A 27,302-nucleotide genomic window follows, 5' to 3' on the forward strand; every position below is an offset into this window, starting at 1 on the left:
CTCAATTTATTTTATTCTCACCAAGGATCAAATCCAGGATCACCTGCATTAAAATCATGGTGGTATTAATTTAACTATGCTTGATAGAAACAAATATTTATTAATATTGATTTTTCATTTTAATAATAAAACAAAAAAATGTATGATACACATACAATTCCTTACCTCATACTTGTGACAACAGCAGCTTTTGGCAGTCCTGTGGTTCCAGATGTATAAATGTAAATGAGTTTGTCTTGAGGAGACACCATGTCTATTTCATTTGGTACAGAAGTAGGAAATGATTTTATTGCTTCGTCCAATTTCTTTGTTCCTATAATATTTACATCATCTAGATCACCTCCTGATTCATATAATGGCATGTCATTTAGACTTTCCACTATTTCTTTGACAGCTGGAATTACACATAATAATGTTCAGTTTGCCTTATAGCAAATAATTAACTTACATAAGTTATTCTTAGTTTTTATAATTATTTGAAATTTCAGCTCAGAAATAATCTCTACTTGTGGCGCCAAAAATATATAACACTTCAATTATATTGAAATAAGAGTAAATTGCATAATGCTTTTCTTATTAGAAGAGGCTGAATGTATATTTAACTATATATCATTTCTATTCCAGCATGTTCTTGTCTCAAATTAAAAAGTGTTGACCTTGAGAGGCAAAGAAAACTTAACACAAAATAAAAAATAAATAATAATACATGATGAAATTAAAAACTTGGCTCATAGTATAAGTAACAAATACTATGATTATAACTTTAAAAAAACCACACTCCATAGTGCACCATCTCTATGACAACAAAAGACTGACAAATATTTATCATCAACTGACATGTAGTTAGCATATCTAAGTTCATTAATATTGTGTTATCTGGCTATTAAACACACAGTCTGGTATTAATTCTCAAGCTGTTCCTCAGTTGTCATCACAATGCTGTACAAACACCATAATTTTGAGTTTCCCCAACATGAATTAAATCTGGGATATGCAAGGCAAAAGCATGAGTCATGCATCAAAATTTATTTCCATTATCAGTGTGTTCACTTTATTTGTGTGATTATTACAATAATGAGCTCCTGTGCAGTCTAATATTCAGAGCTCTTGCCTTTGTGGAAGCAGTTCCGAATTCAATCCCTGGTGGGAGTTCCAAAATGTTGGTGTTGACCCAGCATTGTGAGGACAATTGGGAGTTACTTGGAATCAACAGCTGTGAGCTCCAGTCTGGAAAGCCAGAAAGCAGAGGTGATGGGACTCCATTTGCTGACCACACATCACCCAACAAAAAGCTACTTAGCAGGCCTTGGCCCTCATAGTACTGGTGTACCATGGAGCTTAGTGTTTTATTTTATATTAATAATAATAACCCATGACACAAAAGTATGAGGCTAGGGTCTACTTACAAACTTCCCCACTCACTCCCACATGCATCAGCAGAGGTGGGCGACCATCCAACCAGTTACAGGGTGACCTTTGGTCAGCACGATGAACCCCCAATCATTATTGTAGATTTCCATGACCGAGTAATGCTACACATTCACAGCTCCCCAATTTCCTCATGATGGTGGGTTAGGTTAGGTTAGGTTAGGTTGAAATCTCAGGAGAAAAGTTGTTACACTTCCCACCAGGAAATTCGAACCAGCACATGTCCTGTAACCCAAGTTTAAAGTCTGATACCTCAGACCACACAGCCACAGTGCGAGACTTAATTTTATTATATCATATCTAAATTTACCAACATTTTTAGCTCCATTCCATCATAAGTAACATACCTTCTGATACCTCAGCACCATATATAAGAGCCTGACACTTTGCTACAGTGATGGAATGAATCAGAGGCTGTCGACGAAGATTGAAGTTTATTAATGCAATGACTACCCCAATTTTCGAAAGCCCAAGCCAGATGCAGACATATTCAGGGCGATTCTCCATGAACAGAGCCACTGTGTCACCATGATTGAAGCCCTGGTTCTTGAAATAATTGGCAACTCTGTTGCTGTATTCTTCCACCTAAAATTTACAGCAAAATAATTGTTGTTAGAAAGTTCATACTTTGCATTTAGTTCTCATGCACCTTTTGTACTACATTAATTTATTCAATATTTTCTAACTGGAAAATAAAGTATATGGAGACAAGTACTGTATATCTCTGAATGCAAGATGACTCCGAATCCAAGACGACCCCCATTTTTCAACAAGGGATTATGGAAAAACTATTTTCAAAACTTACAAATGATTACCTGATTACAAGTAACTGAAGGAGACAATAAAAGTACCAGTACACAAAAAATAAAATCAGATACAGACATCCCTTAGTCAGCATGCGAATGTTCAAGGCTAAAGCGGTAGGTGTGGCAGAGGGTAGAATTAGAGCTTAATGGAAGCTCGTGGTTCTGTTCAGTAAAGAAAAGAAAAACTCCACATCACATGCTGCGAAAGCAAGATGACCCCATACTTCTGGGTACGAAATTGCGGCAAAAAACCTCATCTTGGATTCAGAAATATACGGTATATTGCAAGATGATGCGTATGAAATCAAAACAATAGATTCTTATTGTACACCACATATTCATTCCTTCAAAGGCAATGTCTTTTCTTGCTCATGAAATTAATCTTCCCTGGGGACAAAGAACAAAAGAAGTAAAAGTCCATAAGGTCCCATAGTGGGGATGAGCTTTACTGTGGTGTGAGGTTTTGGAGGGGTGTGTGTAAATCTTGTCAAACTGTAATTAACTGGCTCTTCTTGAGGATTTATATTCCAGGATGTACAAAAACTACAGACTTATGTTTTTACGTGAAACAATTCTGTCTAAGAGCAATAAGTGCTGAAATTGATTTCATAAGTTCAAGTTCAAAAGGTAGTATATATTAGCATATGAGCATAATTGTGTTAATCATATATTAGTTGTGGTAATATATATTTATATTTTTCTTACTTTATGTCACTCTTTTGCCTCTGTAAGCTAATTATTACAATAAGAATGAATTAGATTATGCATCATTAGATGAGATTACCTACACTGGGACTCAAACCCATAACCTTTGGTAGGAAAAATTATGAGTACACCATTCAACATGTTTAATCACTGACATGACATATAAATCTAGGATACAGGGTGTTTAAAAAGTTTTATTAACACTTACATGGGAGGCAACTTGCTTAGAGATACTGAATTAATAACACACAAAATTATACTGTCAAATGCATTTTGTTTCCAATGAGTCCCCACTTGTGCACTATTACATATGTGTTTGTGTGTGTGCATGCACAGTCAGAAGAAGTGAATTACCATTGTTCACACTTGCTGGGGAAAAAACCACTGAAATAACCACATGGATCCTAGAACTTTTTTCATGATTCTTTCCATTTATTGGCTTTTTTGACAAAAAAGGAATATTAAGTATAATAATTTTAAGGTGTGGTTTAAAGATTCGATAACAATAATAATCTCCTGACTAAAATACTTCACATAAGTGTTAACATTCTTTGGACCATCCTGTAAATAAGGACCACTTACTTGTTCATACGTCCATGCTTGATCTTCAAATTGGATTGCAACTCTTTTAAGATTCCTGGGCACAATTTCCTTGCTGAAAATTTTGGCTATAGTGTAGCCTTTTCTATCCCACCTCCACATAATGAAACGCATTTTCACCAAGCTAACTAAAGCTCTGTAAATAGAGTAAGATAGGATAAATATTAGTTCTATTGTTATGCGTAAGATTATATATTCTATACTAAATCTACTACCAATGTCATTTATGTGTCCAGGTGAGCATACCAGGTCATTTTTCAGGGAATGAGGGGGATTAAAGCTGAAAATGCATTTTGGGTATAATTACAAATGGGAAAATATAACTAAATAACTGTATTTATATTTCTCTATTTTCTTCAGGATAATGAAGCCAAAGAGGGATACGTAATCCATAACACCATGTTTGATGCTTCGATATAGGTGAGCTGTGCAATGGACAGCATGACGTCATGCACAAGGAGGTATCATGGTACAATGGGATCCATGAGCATTACCATGCAAATTATCCATTACTATTTTCATTAATTTTTCTCTCACATCCTGTGTGTTTTTAAGCGACGATTTTTTATATGTATGCTGGTGCAGAAGTTGTCAACAGCTTGTTTTGACTTTTCTCTTAATTCTTGAAGCTCTTTTTGGGTCAAATAAAGTGTACGAACATGGTGATGGACAATTTCATGGTAATACTTATGGATCCCACTGTACCATGCCCAAGGAGGGGAGAATAGTGTGGAGTTATAGCACTTTGGGCCTGGCCAAAGCACATTGTGTTTCTCCAATCATTCATTTCATTAATTCACCTCATCGTTGAGAATAACTCAAGAAAGAGGAAACAATTTTTGATTTAATGATTGTCATTTACTCAACATCAATTCAAGATGTATTTGCAATAATATTTTTTGGGGGACTACTCCCCTAAAATCTGCCCATGTGGTCAAATAAGATACTTCTATCCTTCCTTTATCCAAGGAGTTTATACAGAATTTTCCATTAAGGGGGTGATATGAGTTTGTATATAGGGGGAGGATGTAAGGGTAAATTTATTTGTTTAAAATGACCATAAATTGGACCTTTGTGATAAATTTTAGGGGGTGTTGAGGAAATGTAAATAACCACTTGGTGTTTTTTTGTGTGTTTGTGGATAAATAACTTATTTATCATTGTCAGTGTCTTTTTTTCACATAGTTCTCTGTGACATTGATGCACCTAGCCAGTGTGAAATGAGGGGGATGCGAGGAGATCGTGTACCCCAGAGCTAGCAAAATTTTCACGAAGCTGTCTCATTGCCACTATGCTAAACCATGGGAGCATCCCCAGGGCAAATCCCAAGGTTCGACCAAACACCTCCCAGCTAGAATTGCTAGGGTGTTGCTGTGAATCTCCGACAAACTTTCACATGGTGTAGAGCCATAGGCGTGCGCAGACCCTCTGGTTAGGGAAGAAAAAGCTTTGATGAAAGTTCAGTCGGGAAAGAAAAACCTCATTCTATCTCATTGTTTTAGATTCATTGCATTGATGGGTATATACAAACTGCAGCAACATGGAGGTGCCATAACAAATAAATAAATTGTCTCTGAAATGTGCTTCTTTTCTCCAAACAATTGTGTTCATGCACTTAAGACAAAACTGTTTAGCAGCAAGAGTCTGAAGTACTTAGTAGTTATAACATCTCTCTCTGGTAATTTACAATGCATTACAGAAAAGAACAAAACTGCGAGCAAAGCAAGCAAGAAAATTTTTAGATCCAAATTTTTGCAAACTGAAAACAATATTGATTTAATATGGCAAGAATAATGCAAGAAAGACGTGAAAACTAATCCCATCTTGAGTATCCTTTTGTCCTGCTACTTTTAGATCCTAATAGTCTTGCTTTCTGTTACCTTAATGTTTGCCCCCCCCCTGCACCCCTAGACCTAGAATTGATTTCCATCCAAGGTTGAGGAGGGGCAATGCTCATTGCCCACCTGTCGTTGCGCCTAGGGTGACCAGACACATACATGTAAAGGAGAGGACAGAGCATGGTGAAAAAGGACAAAGTCATAAAAGAGAGGACATCGCAAAAATGGCAACTCATTTGCCATTACTCATAATTTAATCCATATAAAAGAAAACCGTACCAAAACTTTGCTCACATGTAATTCTGATGATCTTTTAAACAATTTCCTCTTACCTTTAAACAAGGAAACAGGCGCGGCTCGTGCATTATTTACCCGGGGGTTCACTGAAGTCATGTGACATATATTCAGTTTCCGCAAAATAAACTTCCTTCGCCTAACAAAAGGATGGGGGGCGGGCTTAAAAGATTTGTCCAGAATTTTTTTTTATCTGGGAGTATAAGGTTTTGTATTAGGGGTGTGCGAATAAATTTAGGGCTGAAACTACAATAAATTGTGCCTTTATGAAAAAAGTTGAGTTTTGTTGGAATGGACGTCCTCAAGTAGGGGCAAGTAATATATTTTTTCCTCAGGAGGAGCAAAAAACACTCCTTCAGTCTGAAGTTACTGCAACGCTTTTATAATAATTACCAAAAATTACTGTGACTGAAATTAAATTATATGCGTGTAATATATAATTTTTGGTTTACATTCAATTTCCATGGGGGGCTGCCCCCTTTTCCCCTTCCGGACGTCCATGCCGACTAATCAGAACTGGTCCTACATTTATTAAAGGGAAATGGCAACTAATGGCATGTGCATACTAGAAATCGAACCTGAGACCCTTTCATTGATACAAGATAGCTTTGTTCAAATTTGGGGCTGGTCGACCAGCACACGCTTTTTTTCAGTGGACAAGGAAGTTTGTTTAAGTTAATTATGTGCATTTCTATCGGTCATTTCTTACCTGCGCGGACAGCAACGCCTACACTGCATTAAATGACATAACCTAGGTAAAGTCCATCCCTCGCTTCACTCGCAGCTTCACTTAATACTTTCCAACAAGTATCCAAGCACTTCAAAAACTAACAGGCTTGAGACGATTGACACCGAGCAACAGCGAGTCACGTCTTCGCGCCATTCTTTCTCTTTCGCGAACCCGAAGTGTTTCCACCTTTAAGGAAAAACCTCTGAATGCATGCACGAGCTATTTTGGTAATGTATCTCCTTTATTTTAATTCATCGCATCTAATTCCAGCTTTTATTTGTTTCCACTCATCCATCTCTGCCACAATCTTGCATTTATTCCAAGAAGTTCGGTACAAAAATGATACAAAGAGAATATTGAATATGTAATGTGTGCGCTTCAAACTTGAACCGCCCACAGCAACACTGGAAGGGAGGAAGCAACGAGATCGCAGCCTTGTCCCGCGCCTTCTGCGAGAGAACGAACTGCGCATGACCGTTGGGTGGCACATAGGTTCTTCAAATCTCAACTTCCATGTATTTTGTCCTATACCCTCCTCGAGCTTCTGCTCCCGCACGAAGCTTTCACAATGGCAAGAGCTGTCCTGTGGGGGTTCAACTGAGGGTCTGTATCAGGGCGGCCGAATCGCGGTTTCTTCTTCTCAGCAAAAGAGTTCACCGTATTACGGGCACAAATACATGACTTATTGTGTAGAATTTTTAGCGAAATAATGTGAAAATGTAAAGACATTGTTTATTGTTCATTCTCGAGGTGATTATCGTATATTACTGGGGGTTCACTGATCCTGTGCGCTATAGGGCCAACCGCGCCTGCAAGGAAAGCAATCTCCTAATCTATTATTTAACACATGACAATCATAACTAAGAATATCTATAGTTTGAAGCACAGAATTTTACTCTTTCTACAATCTTGGATATTAGAATTCAATGTCGCCACAAGTGAATGCAAATGTAACAAGTAAGCTTCGCTTTAACTTATTTCCAAAAACCGAATTTAAATTTTAGGTAGTTTAGATTGGGTCAAAAAATATAATTTTAATGCCACGGACATTCTAGCATTCTTTCAACAGCAGGGGAAAGTGACAGCCACCTTACACTTTACCTCATATTCGTTTCTTCCATCCTTTAAAAGCTGGATATTTTCTTGCAAGATCATTGATGCACATTCGCTTCCTTATTTCATAAAAGTAAATATGACTTAATAATCAAAATTCTCAGTACGCGTTTCTGTATCACGTATGTATGACTCGAAAATGAACTGGCCAACCTCTGTGGCGGAGTGGTTAGCACACCGCGCCACAACGCCAGAGTCTCAGGTTCGAATCCCAGTCTGGCCATGGATGTTCTTTGTGATTGTCCCTTCATCAAAATCATCATATCATCGCTCATCCTCATCTTTGCGATTAACCAAAAGTGGCAGAAACGCGAATTAAAATAAACCATATCAGTCAATCAAAAAGGAACTGCTCAAATTACATGTGTTTCAAAAGTCTCAGATTGCGAAGCAACGAGTTAAAATAATAATACGTACTAATGACTAGGGGTGTGCGGGACAGAACTTCTTTTTAGTCGGTACGGGGAAATTTTTTTAAATTCTGACGTTCGGGACGGGTGAAATCCGCAATTTCCCAACCAAGTCGGGAAATTTTCAATAACGGGAAATGATAAAGAAAATTCCCGACGCTGTGGAAATCGCTAATTTTACGTCATTTCTCTTTTTTTTCTTTTCTGAAATAAAAGCTAACAATTTCCGAGAAGTGTCATCACACTTACAATGCAGAAAACATCAAGAATTAACCACTTTTTAAAACGACCATTTGAAAGTTCCGAACTGCTCGGGATCCCGAAATGTCTGGGAAAGTGATCATGTTCAGCTCCCAGATGCTAGGTGAGCATTGCCCAAATATTTAACGCACCCCAAGTGATATGAATATCATTATGTGTGGAAGCATTCTCTATGCAGAACATTTGCTACGGTCGATGCTATACTCTTTCTAAAAAAGGAGGACATTTACCGATTTCTAAAAAATCCACCCGGACGCCGGACAGACACCTAAAAAGGAGGACATGTGAGGATAAAAGAGGACGTCTGGTCACCCTAGTTGCGCCATTTAACCCCCTTCCCCCGTAGTTGCTTTGAACTTTAATCGGCTTGAAAATACTTTATTTTCTTTAAGAGTATAATATCGTTTAATAACAGAAATAAGATTCCTCCACACTAAATTTCTAGGTGAAAGTATAATTATGTAGAAACATGGACGTCTGGAAGGGGGGCAAGGATGGCCACACCTCCCCCTTAGAAATCGAATGTCAACCTAAAAAGTATATATTTCACACGTATAATTTGATTTCAGTCATAGTAATTTACATTAATGCGATAATTTCAAATTCAAGTGGTCTTTTTTGAGGGGGCAACACTATTATCGAGGTAATATACCCCATTTGCGGATGTCCATGATTAGGGGGGGCAACTGCCCTCCCATGCCCCTCTTGCGCACGCCTATGTGTAGAGCAGTGTTCCTCAACCGCCAGCTGCCTCACGCGACAGAACGTCACTGACCAATGCAGTTAAGAGGCCATATCATGGGCAGCGGAAAAACAGACCTTCATTCAGAACACTTTTACTCGAAAACTATTTGAGACATTTGAATGAGCTTTGTGGTGAATTGATTAGAAAGGATGAATCTTAACAGTGAATATTGAAATATTTTTATCACTTCCATATTTTAAAAGATATTAGCTGTCAAATATCTCACTTTTTGGATCGGCGTATAGAGCCCGATTCTAAGTTACTGTAAAAATTAAACCTTGCAAGGCTTTCTTGCATCCTTCCTGAGTAAACTGATTTTTTGTTTTTTTCAAATTGAGAGGCCCATTGTGACAATACGCCATTTGCAAACATTGATATGCATTTTCAAACAGCTTTGAGAATGGCTTTATTCGAGCCATAGCGGGGCTGGCCATCGGATGGCGGGGTTATGTTCAAGTCCTACAAGTTCAGCCGTCTGCCGATAGATGACTCTGACCAGGTTTTACAATAGTGGGCGTGGCTTCGCTTACTTCTTCTTCTACCCTTGGTATTGTCTTTTCCCTTGGGGGCGGCTTTTGACCGTGCTCCGACCATTTCGGAAAATCCAAAGTTGATTTCCTTCACCCGGCTGTTTTTTCATTGTGTTCCATTTGTCTTATTTCTATTTTCCAAAAGGATAAATACATTAATACAGAGACTGTCCCAATTGAATCTTACATACATTATAGCAAAATTAAAGTTAGTTTTAAGTCAATTACATGCTTAAATAGGGTAATCGGGACTGGGGCTACAGGATAAAGTGGGATCCAGACCACTGTGTAGTTCTACCGGGGAACGAACGTGAGACCCCTTGAATACAAGTCGAGATAATTACTACTAATTTCATCGAGGAAACTCAAGGACTTATTTGGGGAGGGGTCCGGACCCCTCCCCAAGAAAGACTTTCCAAGTGCAAAAATTAAATAATGAAAATATATTTGTGTAGCATTCATTTATTACATAATCGATGGTTATAATTTCCTTTGAACTTATTGATTGATTTGTAGTTTCTAAGTCCACTTTTTGCACAGAAAGGCTAATCGGGACTGGACTTACAGTTTAAAGTGAGATTCGAACCACTACTTGCATCCACCGGGTATCCAACCCGGGATCCCTTGATTACAAGGCAACGACGATACCACTGCGCCATCGAGGAGGCCCACTCTTTGAACTTATTGGAAGAAAGATTGGAATTAGGGGGCTTAGAAGGACAGTACCAATTACCAAAGATTTATGATTGCACGCTACTATTTATAACAATATACATAAAATATTAATCAGGAACTTTACTTTTCGCTAACCGGATCTAACATTCTCTTTTATTCAATAAATATTCAATTCTTCATCAATTTGAAATGAATTTCTTTGTCAGGGCACTTGTTTTTTATGCAAATTATGCCGATCTTAACTACAGGTAAGCTAGATAATGAATACGTGCTGTTATCCGATCTTTTTACCTATTTATGTGGTAATAATATAATTTTAACTTAAACATCATATTATTATTATTATTCCTGACACACTTGGTTCGGTGTATTTCTAGATACGTGTCTTGGGAGGCCCTACAGAAATTACAGCGAAAGGAAGTGAGACAGTCGGATACTCTTTCAAACTCTAAATCTTGTTCTTGTCCCAAGTTATGTAAACGCTCTCTCGTTCTCGTCTCGATCTCTGAATATAATTTCAATTATAGTCACATTAACTTCAACGCATTTCAAAAATACAATTTGTGTCTATACAAAGAACACGCTTGGGCAATAAATTCACATTTAGAGAACACCGATGTATTTCATAAAGAGGTAAGACAACTATGCTGAAGGTAGATATTTACATTTTAAATATAATTCACTGCACATTCAATTATACTATACGTAATGTTATGTTATAATAATGTAACTCACATCTTGCAAATTTTTTAATTCTAGTTTCATTGATATTTTACTTTGGATATTATGTGAATACATTAATCGTGATGGAGGGAGAAAACATACCGGAACGACAAGTGACCGACGACACGTGTCGCTTGAGAATTTCACCAATCGAGCGTAGGCATGTGCTGCCTGTCATGCCGCTACGGTGTGAAACGTTGCTGCTGATTGGCTCGTTCCCAAGCGACATGTGTTGCGTGTCGCTTCGGTGTGAGTTCTCCCTAAGAGGGCGTGTGACAATGAATTCAATTACATCTTCATAGCTCCTTCGTGACTGAAAGAAGCTACTCGTGTCGCATGTCGCTCGGATTGGGACTTTCTCTCAATATCGTGTATCATGTCGACTCGGTTTGTTGTTCGTGCATGTTTTGCTTTAAACTGAATAGGCTCTTGTTGCTTGATGTGAATGTCCCGTGTCGCTTGGGAACGAGCCAGTCAACAGCAACGTTTCTCAATGTAGCTGCAGACCGAAGTGACAAGCGACACATACCTCCAGAGAACAATCTAATCAACAGCAACGTTTCACACAGCTGTAGAATAACATGTCATACAAGCCTGCGTTCAATTGGTGAAATCCTCAAGCAACACGGATATTTCATGCCGTCTAATACAAGCCTGCGTTCAATTGGTGAAATCCTCAAGCAACACTGATATTTCATGCCGTCTAATACAAGCCTGCGTTCAATTGGTGAAATCCTCAAGCGACACGGATATTTCATGCCGTCTAAAGCAAAATATTCACTGTGCATGCGCGAACAACAGGCCAGGGCGACACGATGCACGGTATGAAAAAGAACTCAGTCCGAGGGACACACAAGCAACAGACAACACAAGCTGAATGGTTGGTAGGATTTATTACTGAGAGCCAGTTACCAAGAGACACGTGTCGCTTGTCGCGCGTTGCTTCGATATGAAGTATCCCTAAAAGTAAGCAGCTTTTGAATAGTTAATAGGTAAACAGCAGTGACAGCGCCAGACTTTCTTACGTGGGAGAACTACTGGATACCTGTCAAAGATTTGGGTGGACCACATCTTCACATAAATATATTTTGATATTAAAATTTTACGTGATCGATACTAAGAGGGTCCCTACCCTTGCAGCCACTTCTGTAGCCTTTTTAGCACATATGCTCTTAAGCTGACAATAACTATTAGTCAATCATTTTCAAATGCCATGTTAACATGAATTAATTCAGAGAACAACCAGTGTAGCATACAGGTATGAATAAGCTCATGACTTTCTAATGTCACTATATGTTTGCATTCACCACACCTACCATAGTTTATTAGAAAGATATTAATTTACATTGAAGAACGAGATCAGATCCTGCGTGGCCTAGGGACACGAGATCGAGTATGAGACTCCGTCTCTAAAATAGAGCCAAACCAGAATTGGAGGTAGGATATTTATTCCTTCTCATGTGTGAGCCGACGAGCTGCAGCTATGTATACAGATGTGAAATACGTTTTCTACCACACTTTCCTTTTGGTTTGGAGAAAAACTATACCAGTTGCCCTGTAGTTTCTAATAATTTTTGACACCGCTGATTTCCCAACACCAGCCACTTCAGCGATTTGCCGCACAGTCATGGATGTGTTCTCACTCAATGTAATAATTCTAGAACGTTTTCTGGGTGTTATATCCATACTGAAAACACGTAGGAACACGGAGCACAACAAAAGCGTGTTTACTACAGCCAAGCACTCACAGAAGTCTGTTGGTTAATAATTGGCATTACACAACAACGACAATAATGAAACAACAAAAATGCTTCAAACCTTGCAATTGTTGCAATTGTTGTAAACAGTATCAAGTACGCATCAAACAGTTAGCTGATACTACTAGTATAAGTTTATGTTACGTATTTATTCGATTATCTCCCATAAAGCGTGGAGAACTGTGGAAGGGTGATTTTTCTCCCTTTGTCCGCATTAATTTGCACAGCACTGTATGTGAGTGTGTGTGCCCGTATCTATAGGTTAGATTACCATTCTTATATGCATTTTTTTCTTTGTATTTCTTATTTCTCTGTAATTTTAATTTATATTTTTATTTTTCAATATTTCAATTATTTCACATTCATTTTTTTTGTAAACATGGTCAAGTGGAAGAAAAGGCTCCACAGTCTTAACTTCGCCATGTAAAAGAAGACGAAATAAATAAATAAATATAGATACATTGTTTGAAAAGTAATAATAATTCAAAGGAATTTTAATGGTACACTTCTATGGTACGGCTAAATGATCGGGCAAGAAATTTTATGTTAATTGCGCAGTACTTCCACATTTATGGTAAACACCAACAAATACTGCTGTTTCACTACATCTAACACGGATGATCTTTCTTCTTCCTCGCCGTTACCTCATTTCTGCAGGTTTCATTTCTTTTAAATTAGTATTTCATACTCTCGGTCTCGACTACTTCAAACATACCTGAACGTTATTTATCTACTTCATTATTTACAGATTATCATAATCGAAATTACAATCATAAAGATAAATCGTAAGTGTCAACTGTGAACCTGTGCGCATTCATTTCACATATTCAGGCGAATTCAGTTTTCCGAGGTTCTAAGAGTTGAAACAAGACGCCAGCCCCATAGATCAGTCCCTGGGCAGGATTGTCGTTTGATGCCTCCCTTTCCCCGCACTACTAAGCACCGACATTTTATACTTTCTTCTTATGCAATGGTTTTTAATATTTACATATTACAAATTGTGAAATGATGAAACAATTAAAACTCAGTAAATGAAACAACAACAACAATAATATACTAGACCTTGGTGGCGTCCCTTCATCATCATCGCGATTAGCCGATGTTGGCTAAAAAATGACGCTAAATAACAGAAATTGAATAAAATATGTAAATAATACTTGTTAAATTTGAAGATCAGTAAAGCCGGCGAATGGCAAAACTGTCATAAAAGTAACAACAATAACAGCGGCGCAGCGTAGCGACCATTTTATTTTCGGAAAGGGTTTGCGTTCCTAGAAACTACTCTATCCCTCTCCAGTAGTCGGGGCATCAACCCATCTCATGGTAGGTGTAAAGAAAATCCACCCACTGTTTATGAGTTAGACTGTAAATATTTATTTCCCACCAGAATACTTCCGATCTGCAGCAAATTTGAGCACCAGACCTTGAATATAGTTGTTTTTAATATACGAAGATAAAAAGATACTCGTTCGTCTAGAGAACAATCCAATCAACGTTCGTCTAATATCACTAAGGTAAGGACTTAGGGCAGTGCGGGCTATTCTCAAAATTATATTATTGGTATCCTGAGATCCATGCCAACCCTATTAAACAAACACTTCAACTACCCCACCTTACGAGGAATTTATACTCAAGCTCTCAGCCTCGAACCCCTGTCCTTTAGTAATTTCAAGAATCTGAAATATTACATGCAGATATTCTGAAAATACACAGTTTCATTTCATGCAATTTACAAAGAGAAATGTCATTCCTTTAAATTAACAGTTCCTGTCACGTTTCACACAGTTGTAGGATAACATGTCACACAAACCTGCGTTCAATCAAGCGACACGGATATTTCACACCGTCTAAAGCAAAATATTCACTGTGCATGCGCGAACAACAGGCCAGGGCGACACGATGCACGGTATGAAAAAGAACTCAGTCCGAGGGACACACAAGCAACAGACAACACAAGCTGAATGGTTGATTGCGTTTATTACTGAGAACCAGTTACAAAGAGACAGGTGTCGCTTGTCGCGTGTTGCTTCGATATGAAGTATCCCTAAAAGTAAGCAGCTTTTGAAGCACAGTATGAATAGTTAGTAGACAAACAGCAGTCACAAAACATATGTAATGATATATATATATATATATATATATATATAGATAGATAGATAGAGAGAGAGAGAGAGAGAGAGAGATATATAGATAGATAGATAGAAAAAATTGCCTATAAATCCGCACCCTAATCAAAACTTATTAAACATATCAAAACATATTTTTTCATTCATCAATTTTTTACGCTTACAATAACCTCTAATTATTACTAAATCAATTTTTGTATTTTCCATCTAATATCTTATTCTATTTAGCTCTTGCCAGTAGGCACTTTATCTTCATATGTACATTTTTTTTGGCCTCCATCTCATCAGACTTAGGCTATCATTCATTAATTTCCTCAATTATCTCATCCAACTCGTTTGCATTTCCACCCTTCTACATAGGAGTTGTAGCTTACCTGGCGACGTCAATTGAACAGGGGAGGTCAAATCAGCGTTAGCTTCCATCGTATACATTGCTCTCATCTTCAGGGATGAGATGTTGTTGCTATGTATGTGCTCGAAACGTTGGAAGATAACGCCGATATAATCTGGCTGGTACACCTGTTCGAATCCTTCTACATGCTAAATTGAAACAACAATCTTTCGTAATCATTAAATAGGATGGAATAAATAGCGGGGAGGCTTTTGTAATATTAGTAATTTAAATTACATCCCCATTAAAAACTGAGCATCCTCGATGGCGAAGTGGTAGCGTCGTCGCCTTGTAATCAAGGGATCCCGGGTTCCATGCCTGGCCCAGTCCCGATTAGCCTTTCTGTGCATAAAGTGGACTTAAAACACCAAATCAATAAATCACCTGATTCAAAATCGGTCATAATTTATTTCGGAAATTAGTTTTGGGATGATAAAGATAGTCGATAGGAGAGCTTGACTGCCGTTCGATTCCCGGAGGAGAGGGTGAGGAAAGTGGGCTCTCCCACTGCATGAGGTGCATCTACGTACAAGGGACTCTACTATACAACTTCGTGGGAGCATAGAGACGATCTGCATCGCCTCTATAAATAACCGAGACTATGCATATGTAAAGAGCCACCACCACCCACCCACCAATATGCCCTCAAAACACATTGCATAATGCAGGTGGGTGGCTTTACCAATATCTTTCAAATACAAGTAGTTAATTATAGTAACAAAACATATTTTTATACATAAATGGATTTTTCAAAATTACAATAAAATAACAAAGCAACCCATTTTGTTGTAATTCTATAAAGAATAAGTTAACATAGGCCAGAATCGGTGAACTTCCCGTTCGGACAAATGTCGCAGTTGAAGTAGTGGTCTAAACAGGTAAAAACTGCTTACTGGCACGTAATCTGACTTAAATTTGGCATAAAGCAGTCTATTTTTCTAGTTTGAAAGACCTTGTGACATTTGTCGAGCCGGGATGAAGTTCTTCATAACTAATGAGATAAAGAAAAAGGAAAATTTAATTCGTAACACTACTAACGGACTTATTACGCCATTCGCATGATGTAATTAATAAATACAATAATTCTAATTACATGATTATTAAAAAGCAAACATTTCTTTGTAAATAATAATGTAAAATGCCTGTTTTTGAACAATCCCTCCCCTGTTGTAGGTTTGTTATCCATGAAATATCAATCTGGAAATTTTGTTTCGCAGGTACCTGTCATAGAGTAACCCTTACGCTGTAAATATAATTTTTTTTAGCTCCCCCATCGGAGACATCTGGGCTCAAAATTTTGAAAAAGAGAATCAAGAAACGATCAAAGAGATACTCTGATATTACATAACTTCCCTAAAAAAAAGGTCCTAAACTTTGAATTTTGGTCAAAATCAATATGTTGAAAAAATACACGAAACATACAATGTAGCTTGAAATGAACTGAAAACAATATTTCTTTACCCAAGCTAGATGAGTTATCATAATTACCGCAACTGTCTACAAAGGCTAAAAATTCCGCAAATCATAAGTCAAACATGGCTGCAGTTTTTAAACGAAATCAAGTTTAGGAAAATACTACCATTGCATTGGGGTTACAACAACAAAAATATATATAAATAGAATAAGTTGACCATTTTGTTAATTATTATCTTTTTGGAAAACATGGTATTAAATAACCATATTTTGCTTTAGACCTAATATTAATTAAAATATGCAAGTTTGATTAAATTAGTGCATATATTGCGTATCAGTGAAAGTTTTATAAAAATAGATCAAATACATTCACTGAGTCGGTTTTATGCAAGGATAATGTTGGAAAATTTTCCGCTTGAAATCATTCACACTGAGAATCGAACCTGGGTTTACTACGTGGCAGTCCGATGTCATATTTTCTCTGCTTTTCTCATATATCAGTTTTTACTCAGTTCCACATTTTTTCACATTCACATTCAGAACATAAACATCCATGTCTTACTCGGGATTCGAACCCGGGACCCCTGCTGTCGAAGCGCGCTGCGCTAACTACCTCGCCCCGGAGGTCAATAATAGACTACTGGGACTCCTTATTCGTTGAAGAGAAGAAGCTTTCACAATTATGTATGTTACAAGCCACATATTGTTGCTGCAGGACTCTATATTATCGTCTGGAACTTTGACACGAAATGGTAAGATCAGCTTTTGGCAGTGAAGACCGAACAGCAAAACCTAGGACATGTCTGAGGAAAGAAATTACAAGGGTTTTACGACCTGTCAATCACTAACTGCCCGTGTACCGGAGGAGGCGTGTTCTTGAGGAGCCTCGCGAAGCGGGCCTGGACAAAACATCTGGTGGTGTAAACGCTGTGCGCGCTCTATCGGCAAAAGGAAGGCGAATTCGGAAAAGGCCGTTCCATGATATACAGTTTAAATGTCTGCTTTTGAGTTCCACCATTTCATCTGTTTTCCTACCATGTGGTTCCATAAGGGGGTGCTTAAACATACCCATGTCGCAAGTGCTCAGATCCATACATGGCGGCCTTATGGGGGATTTCCCACTAGGCTATCCTAGGCTATGGCCGCAAGTTCAGGGAGAGGCACATAGAAATGAATATGCAGAAGTGACAATCGACAATTAAAATTCCTTGATATTGTAATAATAGCAAAATGAAACAACATGTCAAGTCCTTTTACTTGCTTATTTCATTAAAGAAGGTAGAAGGAAGGAGTTTCTAACGTTTAAATAACTTTTTGAACTTCGAATATAAACAATTGTTCCTCGAAGTAACGAATGTAATGAATTCCAATGGTTGAAATCGATTTTTTCGATCCGCTAAAACCGTTTAAATCAACATCATTGTTCCTCAGCTCTCGGCCAGTGTGGCTACCCATAATGTAGTGTCGGTTTCTTCACCTTTGGTGCGTGTGCGGTATTAGGACACAGTTTTAGGTGAGTGTTACTTTGTTAGATATTATATAAGAGTGTTGTTTTATCTAAGTTTAATGAATAATTTTTAATCATGTGTGTCTATATTTTAAATTTTACAGGTATTATTAATACATAATATGCAATTAGTGGAAGTGAAGTACCATGATAACAAAACAATTATTATTATTATTATTATTATCATAAAGTCAGCATGGCCCAAAACAAAGGATAGCCTACGGGCCAATAAATATGTATATATTATTATTATTATTATTATAAGATGGGACTTCTGGCTTCGTAGCACGTTACACTGACCACTCGGCCACGGATGTGGGCTAATATAATTGTCCAGATGATTATTATTAGGAACATTATTGCTTTTACGACTATTAATTTTATATCAACACCTGCCCCCTTCCCTACAAAAAATTCTGGCGACGCCCATTGTGGCAATTATTTTCAATAATTTAGTCTCAGTTCAGTTCTGCCAACTCACTCTCGTGAGGGACTGTCCAATATCAGTTTTGCAGTCTGGCGGTTCATGGAATCAGGGCGAGATAGGTCCTTCAAGGCTGATTAGTTATACTTGATAAGGTACATCACGAGTGATATACATCAACGCGAAAACACCGACAGTCTACATACATGCACAGCCAGTGGCGGTGATTAGGTTCCAAAACGGGAGGGGGCCTAAGGAGAGTTTACTTTCCCTTGGTAAATAAGGTTTAGTATCGTGCTGGAGCAAAAGTGGCCAAAAGTAAGGGGGCAACTGCCTCCCCTAGCCCCTCTAATCGCCGCCACTGCGCACAGCAGAGACAGTGTAGACTATGCGGTTCTCAACCCTTGTGAGCGCACGGCCCGGTAAATTCGTTTTTTTTAAAAATCGATGCCGGATCCTAATAATTTTACTCGTAAATAGCTTTCTAACGTGCTTTAATTACATACATTAATTAATATGTACCCATGAAATTTATTATTTCAATATACTTGTTAATGAAAATTGCTGCGAAAACTAAACTGGCCGCGCAAACTAAACTGGCCGCGCATTTTCTTTTTCCAGTCAACTTGTGAATGCGGCAAGGTTAGATTAGATTAGAAAGCAGCAAATTTGCGCTAAAAATAGGAAATAAGACATTCTCACAATCACAGCACCGTAACTTTCCAACAGCCAATCAGAGAGCAAGAAATGAAACCGCATTCACAAGTTGACTGGAAAAAGAAAATTCGCAAACTGGCCGTGGTGCCCGTTCGTCAACCTCCAAAGTTTGAGGCGGGAAACACAGCGCGACCCTTACATCGTTTGATCGCTTACCAGTCACCACCAATATCACGAAAGATTTTTCTGTTATCGCAGCGGAAACTCGAACGAAAAGCCATCTTTCCAGGTGCTGGCCGGGCTGCAAATCTCAAACTTCAGGAGAATTCTCGCGGACTGGTATTAGCGATGTCAGGGCCCGGTACCGGATCGCGGCCAGGCCTTTGAGAAACGATGACATAGCCCACTGGTTACCAACGTGTGCGCCGCGGCGCCCTTCCAAATATGTGCTTATTTAGTACGTTTTACACATAAAATGTTTCTGAATTTGAAATATGTATTTATTTTTTAACTTAAGGCAAGCAACCTAACTAACTAACTGAGCGTTGCAAGTGTTAAATAGGCCTATATTCTGACTTGGGCGCCGCGGAATAATCTTGAAACACTAAGGGCGCAGTGAAACAAAAAAAGTTTGGGAATCCCCCTGACATAGGCAATGTGCAACATGACGACCAGTATAGACTTAGCTGCAGGCGTTATAAATTGAATTATTCTACGTTTCCAACTGTTGAAGGAGCGTGAGAAAAACCTTCCTTGCATTGTTCTTTACGATTACACGTGATAATTTAACGCAATTACTGAAAAATTCTCACGAGTTTTCCTCTACATTTTATATTCTCCTAGCAATTATCCTTGAAAGAGCATACGAAATGTTTGTGGTTTTAAAGAAAAATGTTTCCAGTCTCTGCTTTGCATTCAAATACCTGTACATTGCTTCTTACGTTAGTGTAGTTGACATTGTAGACGTAGACCATCTGAGCGTGCGGTAGGAACCCTTTCGAAATTGAATGTCAGAAAAAAGTTATAATATTTTACATGTATAATTTCATTTCAGTTCCAGTAATTTACGTTAAATTACCTATACTTACAAGTAAGACTGCCACGAGAAGTCGATAATTTTAAACCGAAGCAGCCGACCTCCGTGGCGGAGTGGTTATCACAGCGTGCTATGACGTCAGGGGTCGCGGGTTCGAATCCCAGCCTGGATGTGGGTGTTCTTTGTGAATGTCCCTTCATCAATTTCATCACTCATCCTCATCTCCGCGATTAGCCAAAGTGGCGGAAGAGCGAGGTAAAATAAAGTGAATCAAACTGAAGCAGTTTCTGAGGAGGCAGCTTTGTTTTGGGAGAAAATTTGCTTTGCACTGTTTCCCCCCACTCAAGCCAATGTTAGGCCATATGAAATATAAGCCAGTGCTTCTAATCAACTCGCAGATTTTGCATAGACAACACATGTAGATGTAAATGGCTCAACATTTGCATTTATGGTGATCATGAAATGCGTATGAAGAGACATCTAATGCATATGCAAGAAACAGTAGTGACCTTCTTTTTATGCGGACGAACCTTACCCATTTTCCTATTCTTGCGGAATCAGGAAGTCAAATTATTAAATTGTTATCATAGGTGCCTCCAGAGGCCTCATTTGAATTTTGCGGTAGTGTGGGGATGAATGAAATTCTCGACAAATAAACTCGTGAAACTTTAGAAAGTTCACAAAAATGTATCTACTTAAGGCGAAGAGTGACAGTTTCGCACCAGATATGCATTTATTTCAACACAACACAAACAATATCTTCAACCTGTCCTGTTACCGTTCATATGTTTTTCTACACCATCGGATGTTTGATATTCCTAAGAGAACAAGTAAAATAATACTCCCGTGAGCACAATGCTAAGTTTTCTCCCCCTCCAACAACAATCCAGCGCAAGGACCTCTCTCTCGTAACCATAAACAAACAAAAAAAAATGGTCGCCTTTACAACATTTGATAATTCTAAACAAACGTGCATGATTGAAAGTGTTTTTTTCTGGTGAATAATTGTCGCCTACTTAAACAAAGGTGAAAGCGATTCCGGTTTCGATTCCCGGTTGGAGCTAAAGTTATATTTAGAAGGAAGAAGGTTCAAATCCTACAGCTAGCTAGCCTGTCTGAGGGATTGTACATTTGAAGAAGACCACGGACATTTTCTTCCATTTTCTTCATCGTCGTTCGACCTCTCTCTTACTAATGGCATAGATAAAGGCCGAGTCTGCTGCCACGCGCGTGTCAGCAGTAATAATAAGCGTCAAATTTGCTCCTGCCACGTAATTCGTCTGCTAAGAGGATGTTACAAATCTTAAGAACAGATGAAGACGATAAAAATTCAAGTTTATGACTAGTGGGAATCAATGTGCAGGTAATTTAGAACTTTTTTTTTAAGAAAGCATTTAGCGATATTATTTTAATGCTAACAGAACCTCTAACAACGCGAGCATTTAGGTTTATCATTAGAAGAATGCTAAGGGACCTAATCTTAAAACATTTTTGTGTAAGTAATCGCTAAAACTTCACAGTATGTGTTACATACGTAATTGCATACATAGCATGATGATATCACGATAAAACAAAGACAGAGTCTGCTGCCACGCGCATGTCTGTTTTGGGTTACAGCAGAAAAAGAACGTGGCAGCAGACACTACCATAGATTAAATGACGTTACTTGATTAAACCATCCCTAAAACCCACATGGGTGGGAATATTAACAAATAGACGTAGGGCACCAAGACACGGTAAAGGTTTGCTTTTGCAAAAACTTTGTTCTGATTCAAGGACTTTGTTTTGAAAAGAGAAATGAGTTTATGCGTTCTTTGCTGAGGACAGTCTAGAGTTCAACTTCTGCATGTCACGCCATGGAGGAAAGTACACGATAAGCAAAACCAGCAAACAAACATCCAGTACTCACGGAAATAGTACTCATGTTTTGCTGCAAGGGTCCATAGTTGATTTTTAGAAGATTTTGTTCAGAAATTGGGGCTTATCATTATCACATTGTGTGCACAAGGAAGTATTTGGCGTTAGTCTGGAATTACTTATGTTTGGATCAAGGGTTCTTGACGAAATAAAGAATCTGGACGCACGCTGGAAAATAAGATTTGCAAACATGCAGATTGTCTTGGCAATTATATTTTAATTGGGGGCTTACTAACATTCATTTCGCCGGCTCGGTGACTACCTATTTCTCCACCGAAGATCCCTGGATTGAGTCCTGGCCTTTGTTAGTGTCCCTTCGTCATTTCATCTAATCGTCGTCACTCATTCTCATCGTCGCGTTTAGCCAGAAGTTGAAAAATGCGACGCTAATTAATAGCTAACTTTCACTCAACTTGATTTCGAAATACACTCCGCGGCAAAAAAGAATCGCCCCCTAGTGATAAAACCTAATATTTTCATGCAAGCAGTATGTTTTATCTTTTTGTAATTATTTTGAAAATTGTACATTCTGTACGTAATTTTAACATTTTCTGATATTTTACTTACTCTAACAATAAAGCTAATAATGAAGAAATCAACAAAGAAAGCGATTTTTGATTAAATTGTTAAGCTTTATGGCCTTCATTGCCTTCCGCTATTGTTTAGTTATTTCTTGAAAAATGCAATATATTCTACATTTGCAATAAAAATATAATAAAGAATTAACGTAATTTGGGTCACAATAGTAATAATAATGTGCAAAAATGTACGAAAATGTAAGAACTCCCTCCTTCATCTACATAGTAGGTATGTAGCCTACTTTAAAATATCACACACTAACTGTTGTAAATATTACATTGTTGAAATAAATCCACAAATGAAGAAATACTGCTTCAACTAGTGTTGCCCACGAGACGAGACTTTGGCCTGTCTCGTCTCGCGGAAATGATGTGAAATGCTGTCTCGTCTCGAAAATATTCGTTTGTCTCTGGTCACATGATCAATCTCGTCTCGTCTCGAATTTTTAAAAGCCTGTCCCGTCTCGTCCCGTGGGCAACACTAGCTTCAACGAAAAATTTTTACACTTTATTACTAGGGGGCAATTCTTTCTTGCCGCGGAGTGTACAAAGTACTAACACAAAAACATTATTATTATTATTATTATTATAATTATTACATACCTTTGGTTCTTATATCAAGTTTCAGACATTGTAGTGGTTTTTATATTGCAAAATATGCACAAGACTTGATAAAACTCGATTCTTCACAACCGAGTTCATAATTTATTTCCACATTGCGATATATTGTCCAATAAAAAATTGTGAAAATTTCGTTTAGACTGAAAAACAGTACCTTAACACGAAAAAAATTATTATTTTAATTTTCATATTAAATATTTAATATTGAATTATTATTCTAATTGGATATTTCCATTGCTACCACTGCGCCATCGGGAAGGCCCTTTAAGCAATATATGTTTACTTTAGGTACTACTTTAGGGTCACTTTCATTTTTGCTAACATAAAACGTACAAAACTGCTCAGGCTCACTGTCATTGTTGGTGCACTGAACCCTGTTCTGCACAGTTTGTCTGCTCGACTAAACTTGTATTAATGCGAACAACACCCCCCCCCCCCATCCAAACCGATTCTAAAGGCATAAGATGTGGTGTTCCATTTCAACCCTATCGCCGCGATCACCCACAGGTAGGTAGAAAAACTGTACATTATAACCAAAACTAAGAATCAATAACAGGTCAATCAAACGAAACGATCTCCCCCCCCATTCTTGTGTGAAGATATATGGAATTTGTATAAAATTTTGCCCCCCCCCCTCCTGTGGGCACCCCTGATTTGAGGTGATACGATGACAATAAGAAAGGGGGAAGACAAACACAAAAGTACAACGGAGGAGAAAACAGGATAAGGAGACAGGGAGAGAACGAGAAAGAGGTAGAAACAGGGAAAAGGAGAGAAGAGAGGCTAAAACGACGGATAGTGACAGGGGAGAAAGATATAGGTAAGAGACACCACGACAGAGGGGATAAAAATTTACAGTAAAACCTCGGTAATCCGGACTAATGGGGGGATAAGTCGATCGGTTTAACGAAAGTCCGGATTAACTGAAATAACCTAAAATAACAGTAGAAAGTGCATTAAAACTCCGTTTATAGCAACAAAACACTTTCATTTTGGTTTATTTAAAGGGCATAGGCCTAAATACATTGTACAGTACAGTAAAATGTAAAGCAATACGACAATGCAGTGCTTCTAGCCACATTTAAAACCTTGCATTCTGTTTCTTTTTTTTTCCCCTTTTGCCTGTCTGGATTAAGCGGTCTAGCTTATCGGGATCCGGATTAACGAGGTTTTACTGTAAATGGAAAAAGTGCCCTATGGAAAATCATGGCGATGGAGATAGTACGTACGAGAGGGATAGAGAAAGAGAATGTAGAGATAGACAGACGGGATACACATTTGTTAAAAGTTGGTAACTTTTTTTAGCAGAGGATGTGTGAAGACACGTGTAATTGCACAAAGGGTGAAAGGGTACACCGTTAAAAAAAATAGTCTGAGTAACACTGGTCTGTCTCTTCAGAAAAACTAGTCCGAGAGAAACTAGACTGATATTCTTTTCTCCTTTTTTAAGTCACAAGAAAAGAATCAACACTCGTCTACAACCATTACAGGGAAACACTAACTTAAGTAGACTGTCACGAACCGTTGATGCATGGAACCCTTGCAAAGTTTATTAGAGATTTACAGATATAATACAGCTCTTCTGATCATCCTGAAAGGAATACTAATTTCACCGTTAGCGTTCATAGTTAATGAAAATCATTAGCTGTAGTAATTTTGAATGTCATTTTTTAAATAAATCTTTATCTCGTCCATGTACAAAGTTCAACAGCTTCTTTCCAACTACGCGACAGTCGAAGAAGGGTCTGTGTCAAGGGGTGATAAACTTTTCGACTCGGATTTCTCAAGCCATGATAAGACAAAACCTTGAGCTCTTAAATAATTATGAATCAAGTTTCCATTCGGATTTTTTTTTGCAACTCGGTTCTCATTTGTACTAAACTCAGCCAGGAAACTTCGAAAATGTGTAAGCTGACGTTTGAAGATTGGACTTACCTTCATTAGTTTCGTTGATTTCTTCCCTTGTACTTCGTTCAAGACGTTCATGGATATCACGAAACAGAAGAGGGAGGTTTTTGACCTTTTTCTTAGTATTCAGTGTTATAATTTGCCATGCTTTTAGTTATCCGGCGGTTTTTTTATTCGGAAAACTTTCCTTGAAACAGTGTTACACCATCCAAAAGGAAAACATATCCAGCTTATTTATAGTTTGGTTTGAGTTGGTGTTTTAAGTCCACTTTATGCACAGTAAGGCTAATCGGGACTGGACCTACAGTTTAAAGTGGGATCCGAACCACTGTGCAACGTGCCTCCACCGGGTATCGAACCCGGGACCCCCGGGACAAAAGAAGTAGAAAAAGAGTGGCAGAGAAGCGCGCGCGCGCGCAATATTTTCCTTTGAAATTGCAACCCACCAAATCTTTGACAGTCATCCAATGCCCACCACACCAAAAAATCAGGATCCCCCACTGACTTTCAGGTTATTAGAGACTTGTCTGAGCTGGCGCTGGGTATTTCAAAGCATCAAAGCCAAATTCAACTAACACCCCGTCCTCTCTTTTCAGTACCATTCATAGTTCTATGGCCGATATGACAGGCCAGTTCATCAGTTATCACTCGAGCCATTCGGTAGTAAGAGACCTGATCGGAAGCTTTCTGTTACTGAATTAAACCATATCAATTAATTAATGCCGAAAGAAGTGCATTGCTCCATTGCAAAGAAGTGTTTAAAGTTGCAAATAAAGAATGCACATACACAGAAGGTGGCGTAAATTTTACACATTTAATAATCTTCATGCTTAATTTACAAAAAATTATCGCAACTGTTCTTTTCGTACACACATGTGCAACTTTCAAATTCAAATTTGAATATTTTTTATGGCTTAAATAGATATATACAGAGGCGTCTCGTGAACGCATGCGTCAATTGTGGGAAAAAGGACAGCTTGCTCGGCGACGACGTTAATGAGCATTTCTACATTCTAATTTCTTCATATAGGAGAAGTATTTATTTTACACGAGAGCCCTCAACTAAGCTTATATTACATTTCTTGGATCTGAAGTGAAAGAAAGTAATAATTCATTTCCCACAATTGACGTATGCGTCACTTCAGATCCAAGAAATGTAATATAAGCTTAGTTGAACGCTCTCATGTAAAATAAATACTTCTCATATATGAAGAAATTAGAATGTAGAAATGCTTATGAATGTCGTCGCAGAGCAAGCTGTCCTTTTTTCCACAATTGACGCATGCGCAGAATGCACCGCATGCGTTCACTCTGGATATATAGATATGTCCCGCACCGTGGCCGTGCGGTCGACTCCGGCTATGGGACGCGCCTTGGGAAGCGTAACAACTTTCCTTCTGAGATTTCGGCCTGTGTATGGGACCATTAGTCACTCACCATCGTGAGGAAATTGGGTAGCACGAATGAGTAGCGTAACTCGGTCATGGAAACCTACAACAACCACTGGGGGTTCGTCGTGCTGACCGGGCGTCAGATGGTCGCTCACCTCTGCTGAAGCATGTGGGAGTGAGGTCAGCAGTCGGGGTAGGCAGGCCTTGGTCTAGCTTGCCTCAAAGGCTGTTGCGCCACGGGTTATAGGCTACTGTGTTAAATATAGATTATAAATTGCAGCAGCGACACAATATACATACGAGTATACTATTTTTAAAAACAGAATAATTAAAATTACATTAATTACTATTAGCTTTGTAATGCACGTTAATAATTTTAAAACGACAATGGCTATTTTTAAAGGTAGTTGGATTTTTCCAGTCGAAGAGGTTTGAATTCTGAAGGCTAGACGAGTTAGGTTTATTTTTAGTCTATTTTTAATTGTTTATTTATTTTGGATTACCATCTGTTGCAGTTTTTTCCATAACAAAACGAGTTAAGGTAGAATGACCGAGAAGCTGCCCATACCACACTAGAGTGAAAACTTTTAATTGCTGTTCAATTTAGGTTCATATACCGTAAAACCAGTAGCCAAGCCGATAGAGACAGGGTAGATGCTGTATGCCCTAAAACTATTTCACTTTGCTATTTATTTCAAAAATTAATATTACATTTCTA

At 38.2% G+C, this 27,302-nt stretch overlaps 1 protein-coding gene across 1 annotated transcript in view; it reads right to left on the bottom strand.

Moving 5' to 3' along the window:
• LOC145980399 (long-chain fatty acid transport protein 1-like) overlaps window positions 1-27,302 on the bottom strand; it is a 48,896-nt gene that overhangs the window by 15,326 nt on the left and 6,268 nt on the right. Inside the window, exons 2-4 of the mRNA XM_083113471.1 lie at window positions 3,522-3,675; window positions 1,776-2,013; window positions 166-394 (exon numbers count right to left, since the gene is read on the bottom strand). Coding sequence (XP_082969597.1) covers window positions 166-394; window positions 1,776-2,013; window positions 3,522-3,675 — 621 coding nt within the window. The remainder of the gene's footprint in view (window positions 1-165; window positions 395-1,775; window positions 2,014-3,521; window positions 3,676-27,302) is intronic.

The sequence above is a fragment of the Lepisma saccharinum genome, chromosome 27, assembly GCF_977018435.1.
Source record: "Lepisma saccharinum chromosome 27, izLepSacc3.1, whole genome shotgun sequence".
NCBI classification, from domain to species: Eukaryota; Metazoa; Arthropoda; class Insecta; order Zygentoma; family Lepismatidae; genus Lepisma; species Lepisma saccharinum.